The 11,796-nt window shown below is 31.4% G+C and overlaps 1 protein-coding gene across 1 annotated transcript; it reads right to left on the bottom strand.

Moving 5' to 3' along the window:
• Window positions 1-253: 253 nt before the first annotated feature.
• LOC123748826 (uncharacterized) lies at window positions 254-5,898 on the bottom strand. The gene is made up of 2 exons (XM_069300576.1): window positions 5,481-5,898; window positions 254-273 (listed from the first exon to the last, which is right to left on the bottom strand). The coding sequence occupies exons 1-2, from the start codon at window positions 5,896-5,898 to the stop codon at window positions 254-256; spliced, it is 438 nt and encodes a 145-aa protein (XP_069156677.1).
• Window positions 5,899-11,796: the final 5,898 nt, after the last annotated feature.

The following is an 11,796-nucleotide window of genomic DNA, read 5'->3' as shown; positions in this document are numbered from 1 at the left end:
TGATTACTATATATGATGGTCAATGTTGGAAACTAGTTCAACAAACAATTTAGTTATCATCGAACCTATATCCAATATTTGCATTATGAATTTCAATTGTGATGATGCTGGGTACCCATCCATCTTCAGTAGAACCCATCCAGAACCATTTTGGGTTTATGAGGTATGTTTTTCATATCTTTTTTTTTTTTTGGGTGGGGGGACACTAGTATTAGTTTCATTTAGTCTTTTTCATTCCCAACCAACTTTCAGTTCAGTCAAACTTCTCGTATCCTAAAACAAAAACAAAAACAAAAACAAAAATAAATTAATAATGAACCTTGATATTTAGCACATGCATTTTAACTAACATAAATAAATTTGAAGAAATAATGTACTATTAACCCATCACCTCTATTTTTCTCTTAATTTCAATTGAATCATCTTTATTAATGAAGGTGTATTATTATTCATATTTATTGACGGTTCTATACCAAAAACTGCCTTGTAAGGCGATACGCCAATTCCACGTGAATATGCTGTGTTTTTGGTGAATTGCACAAAGGGAAGTCCAGCTGACCAATCTCGCGTTTGATTTTCACACATCCAACTGCCAAGCATTTTAATTACATTTTCTTTTGTACATTCAATGCTCCCTTGGCTCTGTGGATAACGAGGTTTGCTATTAAGGAGGAGCATGTTGGGCCACATTTCGTTTTTTAGCTCTTGAATGACCTCTGCCACAAATTCACGGCCGTTATCGCTCTGCAAAATTCGTGGGGCTCCCAAGAGAGCAAATATATCGAGCAAGTGGCGTGCCACTTCAATCGCCCGTTTACTGCGAAGAGCTCGTAAAATCGAAAACTTTGTTAAATGATCCTGATAATGTAAAATACATTTATACACACATCCTCCTTCTTTTTGCATATTTATTAAGTCCATTTGTCCTCGCTCCGCAAAACTGGCCGATACAATGGGCCGTATTACCCCTTTTTTTCGTCGAGGAAGTCGTTTCAAATTGCATATGTGGCAGAGTGAAATAAAGAGTTTCACCGATTGTTGAGTGACGTTAGCGATAGTTTTACTTGCTTCAAAATAAGTTCTTTTTTCTCCTCCGTGACAAACTGCTCTGTGTGCATCATAAATCGTATCATACAATTGCCCTTGATGTATGAAACGACGACACATCCGGCCAGGATCAGCTGTTGTTGTTCCTATTGTTGTTGTTGTTGTTGTGGTTGTTGTTGTTACAGCCGTAGTAGAATGACGATTGTCACTGGTCAGTTTCCGCTTGGTCTCCCGCTTCATTCTTCGTTCAGTTTCGTCGATGGTTACTAAGACGTCATCCCCAAATAGATTTTTGACATCATATCGAGACAATAGATCATATTCATGAGAAGATTTCCAATTCAGTTTCAATTTAGCATTTTTGACTTCCTCAATGTATTGTGCTAATTTTTCTCGAGTGAAAATTTTCCGACTCCCAGGCCCACCTTTTTCCAACATTTGGCTTATCTTTAGCTCAAATTCATGTTTGCTGCAAAATTCTTCGTTTTTCTTTTGCTTTGATATCATCCTATCACTATTTTAATTTTATTTCATTATGTTTATTATATAACCACCAAGTTTTTTTTTTTACAAATAGCCTAGAACACTAGTGATGATAATGGAATTTGAATTGAAAAGAAGAGTTTGAAGCCTTTACTGTAAACCTGAAGAATCTCGAAATATAAATAAACAAAAAATATATATATAATGCTATGCCTAGTAAATATATAATATGGTCAGACGGATTTAATAAATTTACCATTCATTAATTACATACCAAAATGAGTGGACAACATAGCATGAAAACATTAGAAGGTTTAAATTTCAAAATAAATTTAAACATTTTAAAACGAAATGGGTTTTATTATAACAAACAAGAAAATCTATGGAAATGTGTAAAGTGTCATTTGTCACTTACATTCAATATAAATAGTAATGCAATTGTATATCCAGAACAAAATTGTACATTTATTTCACAAATTAAAACACCTATCAGAATGTTTAACAACATTTTTTTTTTGAAGTTTGAAAGTGCACATCTAGACACATTTAACAATTGGAAATTCCCATGGATTTCCCCTCTAAATTTAGCTAGGGATGGATTTTTTTATCTTAAAAGAAACGATGCATGTGCATGTATTTTCTGCAATACAGTTATCAAGAACTGGCAAATAAACGATATTCCACATAATAAACATAGACAAAGAGTTCCTTATTGTCCATTTTTCATGGGAAAACCCGTTGGTAATGTCCCTTTAGAGTTATGTGAAGTTATTCTGCAATCCAATTTAGTCCTCTCATTGTCACATCATTGTCCCAGTGTCGGTCGAACATATGAAGATTGTAAAAATCGCCTGGAAAGTTTTAGCACATGGCCACTTACATTACCAAACTCAGAAGATCTAAGTTCAGCTGGATTCTTTTATACAGGTCTTAGTGATCATGTGAAATGTGCTTTTTGTAATCTTGGGCTATGGAATTTTGACATTTCTGACAAGCCTCTACTTCTTCATATTCAATGGAATCCGGAATGTAGCTTTCTGAAAAGTTTCATGGATTTATCCTCGAACAAGATTGAGATTACAATACAAAAATTTCGAGAGGTATCTGTAAATGATAAAAAAAATCTCATTCAATCTTTAATTGAAGGAATGGATACCATACGCCAAACCATTTACCATGATAATATACCTCGAGATATTATACATAGTATTGTAAAAGAAACTGTAGAAAAAAAAGAATTTGTAGTATTGTTTTCATATATTTTATTTCGGTATAAATGTCAGGAAAAACAATTTGGGAAAAATTTGGTAAAAAATTTTCCTCAAATAATAAAAGATATGGAAACTACCACAACCCAAACAACACCCCCACCATCACCCTACCCAAACCCCACCAACACAACAACCCCCACAACAACCCAAACCCCACCAACACAACAACCCCCACAACAACCCAAACAATAACCCAAACACTGCCACCACCACCACCACCCTCCCAAAACCCAACCAACACAACAACCCAAACACCGCCACCACCACCACCACCCTCCCCAAACCCCACCAACACAACAACCCCACCACAACTTTTATAATCACCCACACCCACAATATACACACCCTAATCTCACCACCACCCCAACAACCTTATCACACCACTACCACCACTCCCTACTACACATTACTGAATATTATCCATGTTCCGTTAGAATACAAAAAATATATAAATTATTATATAAACACCATTCATTTTTAGATACAAAATAGTCAGTATGTCATCTCAGTATTGTAAAGAAACTGATTTTTATTACAAAAATGCACATCTTCCTCCCACTATAAATATGCCATTAATACAATTAAAACCAAACCAATTAAATTATGATAATAAAACTAAAAAATCTTTAGGGGTTTTATATGTAGATGCCAGTCAATGTTTTAGCACAGACGAAAAAGTTATATTAAAAAAATGCAAAATCCTAATGTTACATTCTCCATCATACTTTTATATTTCGTATCTTAATAATAAAAGTTATCGACATAAATGGAATGATAAAACGAAAAATGTTATTATTTTTGAAAATTCGTCCCCCATGAGTCAAGCCGAATATGTTAATTTATATCAACATATGTTTGATAATGGAAATACAATAGAGGGGGAGTATACACTTCCTCGTGGTCAACCTGAAAAAATTGATCAAAAGATTCCGATAATTACCCAAATTAGAGAGTTTATGGAAGAAACACATTGTTTTCATTTAGATTTTATACCAATTATTAAAAAAATTAAATTGGGGATGATTCATAATAACCAATATAATTTACCAATGATATCAGAGGAATGGATAGCACTGAATGGTAAAACCTATCAGTGTGATTATAGTATTTTAATTGAACCTGAAAATGCAAATAATTTAATTCAATTTACGCACTCTCGGTCTCGATGTTTAAATTGGATACTTGGAACTTTAGGATGTATTTTCAACCTAAATGATAAGAAGACCAACAACCGTGCAATTAAGAATTATATGCATCGTTTTCCTTTCAGTCATCGCTTAGATGAAGAAAAAATTGCCTGTTATTTCCCACTTGAAGAAGCCCTAATACATATAAACAGCCATCTACTCAAAACACTAATACCCTTCAATAGTGAAACATTAATTAAAACTATAATTAAAAAAATAAAAGAAAATCGTTAAATAAAATGGCACATCCTCATCTTTCAACAACAACAACGGCTTCAGGAGAGAATCATCAACAACTTCCTCAGTTACTACCTCAACCTCATGTTATGGATTTGAGAATAGCTAACAGAGTACATGAAGAATCTTATTGGAATCCAATACCAACCACATTAACAACTCCCGCAATTAATGAGAGACATGATAATAAGGAAATATCACAGGAAAAAATGAATGTCGTTAAGAAAAAAACAAATTGGCCCCTTTCTATTATGTATCTGTCTTTTTTGGTTGGTTTATTAGCCACCTTTTATCTTTTGGGAACAAATATTTCCAAATCATTAATGTCATTAGTAATTGCTATTATGGCTCTTTTATTAATTACATTTATCTTAACTTACCATCAATATCAATATAAATCAATTGTTTCTTATGCCCAAAAAATCGTTCCTCCAGCTAAACAGCTTATACATCTATTAAATTATTAAATTATAATTAAATTTCATAGTCATTTTATTATTTTTCTCCTATATAAAAAAGAACAAAAAAAGATATGTTCGGTAATAAAATATTCACATATTTTATACTTATTATATTAGTTATCTTATGTTTGTTTATTACAATAACATCTGTTATGAATGTATATGATAAAATACCATTTATGGATTCAGTTAAATCTGATGATCACATGAAATATGTTATGGGGTCACATCATGCCATAGCTGGGCTAATTGCAGTAATTCTCGTGATTTTTACAACGATTAATACATATAAAATTATAAACCATGAAGAAAGAGACGAAATGAATTTTGAAGCACCGTAAATTTAATAAAGTATTCGAAAAAAATTGTTGTAATGTATGACATTTACCAAGTCATAGAAACAGGTGCTTGCTTTATTTTTTTAATACAAGTGTAATCAATACTGATCATAAAATTACATAAATTTTTTTATTATAATCATAAAAACCTACAGTGTGTTTGTGTGTGTGTGAGCAAATCTCCACAAAACGACGTGGGAAAATGATAGGAGCCATCAGCTTGATAACATGAACCACGGGATCTGGGTTCATAATTGGTATTTATAATTATATACATTGATAATGTAATATACTGGTGAATTAACAATCTTAATGGTAAAGTTTTACAATTTACAAATGTGAAGAATTTCTTGTTAAATGTAATGTGATTTATATTTTCAGATACTATTACCTTATATTTACACTCTTTTACCACATCATTCATCGTGATAGAATATTTAAATGGAAATAATATACGTTTGTTATATCCAATATCCGAAGATGATCTCCTTCTAGTGTCTGGGCCTGGTGAGGTTCCCCATGTTCGTTGACGGGTGTTGGTTCGGTTTGACTTTGATTTTTGGGGAGTTGAAGTTGTAAAATCTTCCAGTGAATCATCATCATCCTGTGTCGTGCTGGTTCGATTTAGCTTTGATTTTTTTGTCTTTGGAGTAGAAGTTGAAGTTGAGGGGTTATTCAATTCTTCCAGTTCCCCTGAAGTATCCGAATCATCATCATCCTGTGTCGTGCTGGTTCGATTTAGCTTTGATTTTCTTGTCTTTGGAGTAGAAGTTGAAGTTGAGGGGTTATTCAATTCTTCCTGTTCCATTGAAGTATCCGAATCATTTTCCTCCATCTCTTCTGTATCACTTAAAACTGGATTTTGATTTGACATAATTGTATCTATTTTTTTATAATATACTAAAATTTTATTTGATAATGTACTTGGTTCCAGCCAAAAAAAAAAAAAAAAAATCGCCTATGTTATACAGATACATTTTTAGGAGGAAGAAAGGGAATGGGGTGGGGTACTTCAAATAGTATTGGCATCTGGAAGTCAGTCTCCTAAGGTATCAAACAAATATATGTACAAATAATAAAAACAAAATAATGTTATTAAAATTATAAGAATAAGAAATATGGTATACTGAAATATATTTAATTTAGATTTTTTGTTTTCTTTTTCAATATGATGAAAACGGTTCAAGATATAATGATTTTGGTTTGAAGTAAAAGTTTTGGGTGATGAATAGTCACCATTTCGATGCCAATATATTTCAAGAGGAAATGTATTTGACATTCCCCAATTAGGTTCTAAGAGGGACTCATGTACAATATTTGATATTGTTAATATAAATCCATTTTTCTTGCCATATTGAATAAATGCTAATGTTAAGGCCGCTACAAAAGCAGATTCCTTTTGAGTAAAAGATTGAATATATTTATGTTTTTTCTTAAAAATAGAAAGGAAATGTATTTTAGGAACCAAGTGTAACTTTTTAATATCAAAGTCAATTAAATTATTAATTAAAGGTTGGCCTTCATCATCAACTAATTCATAAGGTATTTCATCAAGTTCATTCATTTTTTTTATTTCTCTAGTTATAGTATATATATATATATATATATATATATATATATATATATATATATATATATATATATATATATATATATATATATATATATATATATATATATATATATATATATATATATATATATATATATATATATATATATATATATATATATATGCATGTTTTTATTACATTGCAACTATAGAATTTGTAAAAAAAAAAAAAAAAGAACTTTATAAACTTTTGGAACCAGGAACTGATATTACAGCTTTTCTCTGGAAAATGATCCAACATACTTCAATTCAGAATCAATTAGATTCAACACATGATATGTACAAATTAACTACTACTACTACTACTACCACCACCACAAACACTACCACTACCACTACTAATAGTACTCCTACTACTACTACTACTACTACTACTACTATAATGCCATATTTTACCTATCCTATTAATCAAACATCATCCAATTCGGTATATTCAGGATTAATAGATGATTGTAAAAATATTAGTGATAGTTTATACTTTGTACAACATAAATTGCTTGAATGTCCTCTTATCCCAAATATTTTCGATCCCATTTTCAAACGTGATATTGCTCTTTATGAAAATAAATCACTAATAGGCATAAACAACCTCATTGACTTGCGAATGGCACGAGTATGGTGTGAATACCTAATGACAGATAAAATCAAACGATACGGAACCTGTCATAATCATCCGATCTTCAACAATTGTCCCGGGTGGTTAATTGATGCTGTTCATCTACAGATTGCCAACCCCAATATCTCTCTAATATATTCTACAGATATTAGAGGGGTTAATAAACATCTTGGTCAACTATGTAGTTTAATAAATTTACATCATATATTTAGACGCTTTGAAAACATTAATATAAATTATTCTGCATTACTTCTCCAATTAACGGTGTTATCTAATGCCCCTATTAATTCCATAAATCGCAGAGGAAATAAATTTCCCGCCAACATTATTTCTGCGACAAGTTTTGAGGATGTTAAACGTCAAATTATGGCCACTGAACGTTCAGATTTACTTCGAGATGATATGAGTTCCTTTGTATCACGTCTTACAACTAATCTCCCACCGCCAGTAGGAACTAATTTCTTTAATTTGATTCTAAAAAAAACCTAAATCATCAGTTTAATATACAATCCCCCTACCTTGTATCAATCATGTTTATATATTTTTTTGTAATTGTATCAAATGTTTTTTGTATTCTTTATATGTTGAATCTAATAATTTCTTTCCTTTTTTCGTATATGTTCCATTCTGAAATTCTTCAAGACCTTTTTTAATACTATATTTAGTCTTATGAGCTGTTTTGTGAAGAGCATGAGGAAAGGCCTCGCCCATTTGGGATCGTTCTATAAATAAATGTTGACCACAATTCTTACTGGGAATTAGATAATAGGGGCAAGTGGATATCTGACAAGCATTTGTTAAGATTTTAACATCATATCTGAATATATATATATCATGAAATGATGTTTTCTCACAATTAAACAATCCCATCTGATGGACTTTATCCATTATTTCCTTAGGTGTCATTGGATTCAACATTTCTTGGTGAACTTTCATGTATGACATCACCCAATTTTTTTCCACTTTTTTTTTATAAATATCTCTGAGATTCCATTTCTCTATGACTTCTCTAATCATCTCATTTCTAATATTAAAGCGACATTTATCATAGTCCTCAATTTGCTCAATTTTTTTTAGTCTTTCACGAGAGCTTGGAAACTTCAAAGCATGATACAAACATTTAAAAAAAAAATGTCATTAAACAACTCATTCAATACTAATTCGATTTCATACTCTTCAAATTCCTTCATCATCTCTATAACAAATATCCTCAAAGTTTTTAAAGACAAATTTCCTGCATGAGACCATGAATAAAGGGCTGCAATTTTCTCACCATTTATTTGTATTTCCTTTAAAGGAAAAATATTGGCTGGACAAAGTTTGGTCACATTTAAATGTTTTAAAGCTTTTCGAACTTCATGTAATGTATAATAATTTTCTATATTATATTCAGATTCTTCAACATTATGTTCCAAACATTTCTGCTTCTCTTTCTTATATTTATCAGAGGTGATAAAAAAATGTGAGTAAGGATACTCAAATTTGCCTTTACAAACACATCTGCCCACATATTCTAAAATGATTATTTTCATGATTCTCTTTATTAAAGTCTTCATATACTGAGGGGACTCTGGGTTATTATCTCTCATCATCATATACATTATGAACATGGGTTTAATTAGCGTTTCACACTTAAGAGATATTCCATCAAATTTTAAAATACTCTCTGTCATTAATGCTTGATTTATATTATTTTCACTTTTCAAAATCTCCCAATATTTTTTCAGTTTCCATCGTTTCATGTATCCATTAACAACAGTAGCTTGAATACTATTAATTATTCTACAAACATACATGGGTCGGCTTTTAATTGGATACTTCTCAAAGAGTTTTATCAACAAGACAGCTAATGATCCTAGATGAGCATTGTGATCCTTAATAATCGGATTCCTCAAAACTGCAAAAGTCATCATTTTAGCAAAAAGGTTAGTTTCCATCAGTGATCCCATAACATGAGCCTCCTCAGGTGTGAAAATTGGTATAATAGCATTAAAGCGAGTTTCTTGTTTAACATTAATAATTTCAATTTCATTGTATTTATGACCAACTTCCCCATATATGTTAACAAAATCCACAAGGGCTGTCACTCCAATTAAATCAAAGGGGCTTCAACAATTTGAATAATATTATATGACCAAATATTTAAGACTGTACAGTTTAAGTTACGAAAAAGTACAGGAATGCCTGTTATGTTCCAAACTGTCGATAACTGGAATTTATTGACTGAATTTAACAGTGTTAGAAATTTTGGTTCTTGTAAATCACTGACTGTTGAAGTGAGAGAAATCCTACAACAATTTTCCGGTAAAACTTGTAATGCAAGAATATGGTGTTTTACTTTTTCAAATATTTTCACAAAATCATCTATATCCTTTTTAAAGTCATTGTCAGTGTATCCTTTTAGTTGATAGGCCTTCTTTGAATAGTAGTGACTTGATACTGTTATTGAGTTCAAAACTACACCAGCTAATTCCATTTCTTTAAGATATTGTCCTTCCTCAATAAGTTTCTTTATTCCATTGATTTTTTCCCTGAGATTAGTTTCAATATTGGTGTAAACTCCCTTAAAACGCCCAGTAAAATTACCTCTTACATCTTTTATGTTCATAATCCTTAGAAATAGTTCATCACAAATTTTCTTTTCTATGTTAATAATCTCTCTCTCTCAAAAAAATTTCTCTTTGTCTTTGTTATAAATTTGAATTATTCTCCGATTCCATTGTGTAATCAGTTGATCCATTATTTTTACATTTAAATCTTGAAATTGTAAATGAAGAATATATTCAGTTTTGCTATTTGTAAACATGTATATTTTTTCACCATTATATTGTTTAAGATAAACATACTCATCAAGATAAAATTCACTTTCTAATGTTCCACCAGGCAATAAAGAGCCTTCTACAGATAAACGTATTTTTACAGAACTGCAATGACTACTTATATTCTTCATTACATCTTCCATATCATCCATTTCAAGTACTTGAAATAAATTTGGTATTGTATTTCCAGTATTAAGTTGTGCTTGTAAAAATAAACTCTGTTTAACTGGATATTCTTTTCCAATTCCTAACACAAAAAATTCACACTTTTTTCCAACAGGACATTTCATTTTTTCAAGTTGAGTTTCAGCCTTATCTCTTGATACACTATGGAAGCCATCAGTAATAAAAAACACTTTAATATCTTTTGATTGACAACTTTCAATTTCCTCTTGAATTTTCTTTAATGCTCCGATTAAATCAGTAGAACTATTTCTAAAATCACTTTTTTGAATCTGTGGGCTACATCCCTTTTTCTCAATAACATCACTAAAGGTATACCTAACAGTTTCATTTCCACACTTCTCTAAAATAGGAGCCATATACTTATTCCATTGGTTCATTAATGCTGACCAATAAACACTCATTGAAGTTGAAGTAATCAATCATCAGTATATTATATGATAATTGGGTAAACAGGTCAGGGAGAGTAGAAGGTAAATGTAGAATAACATCCATCCTTCCTTCAGCCTGTAAAAAAAAAATTTCAATGTTTTTTCATAAATATTATTAAAATTTTCGGCTACCTAACCTAAATTAACCCATAAAGACTACTAGGTACGACATATAATAATGAAAGAGAATGATAACTAATACTTACAATTTGTGAGGAAAGAAGATGATAAGCTTCAACCTTTACATTTATGGGAATAGATATTTCAATTCCATCCATTTTTCTGGTGAAAAAGTTGGTGGTAATGAGCTGAGAAGATAACTTAATGAATGTTATCATGCTGTATCATTGGTATCCATACGCTTCAGTATGACAGTCAGAGCATACTCAACTGATTGTCATTCAGGAGGTATCCCACATTATAAGTCAGGGCATCCTCAACTGATTGTCATTCAGGAGGTATCCCACATTATAGTCAGAGCATCCTCATGATCGTCCTTCAGAAGGTATGGCTCCACAAGCAATTCTCTTTTCCACCAATAGACGAAATATTCTAACGTTACGAGCCTGCAAAATTCCAACGTTTTAAAGTTTAATACTTTTCCCTATTTCACTGTTAAACTGGAGGTAACGAGGGCTTATCTTGGCCCCAGCCTCTTTGTTCTCCATGTGAATTAGCACAAATGAACAGCCTAAGAGTTACATTCACTAATATATATACTGTCAGAATGATATGACGTCATTTCCTCTTAAAAGATCATTATGATATTACACGTATATTAAAAAGTAACATCTTTTACCACTCTTTTCCAGTACTGATTTAATGCGACGTACACACAAGGTGCCTGGGAGTTACTACCATAGTGTTCGACTGTAGTCATATTTATTTTCCTGATACCCAAATTTTTGGTTGGTGTCGAGAGACGACTCTGTATGATGGTGGATTCCAGACGTCTGTTAAGATCGATGTTGAAGGATATGTTGTTGGCTGAAGTAATAAACAGAGAAAATAAATTTCCCCATAATCCTTCTCCTTATACAAATGGTGGATTCTCTACTGTCTGCTCCCATCTGTTGACATCATAGTATTTTGGGGTTACTAGGAGTAGGGG

This window comes from Procambarus clarkii, chromosome 44 (assembly GCF_040958095.1).
Source record: "Procambarus clarkii isolate CNS0578487 chromosome 44, FALCON_Pclarkii_2.0, whole genome shotgun sequence".
Lineage (NCBI taxonomy): Eukaryota > Metazoa > Arthropoda > Malacostraca > Decapoda > Cambaridae > Procambarus > Procambarus clarkii.
This window is presented reverse-complemented; position numbering and strand designations above follow the sequence as displayed.

Excerpts from the sequence above, each read along its gene's own strand:
- LOC123748826 (XM_069300576.1), bottom strand. The coding sequence starts at position 5,898 with ATGTCAAATCAAAATCCAGTTTTAAGTGATACAGAAGAGATGGAGGAA. Across the intron at positions 274-5,480 it reads GGATATTGGATATAACAAAC|GATACGAGAAGTTTGACTGA; the intron begins GTATATTATTTC and ends TTTTTGTTTTAG.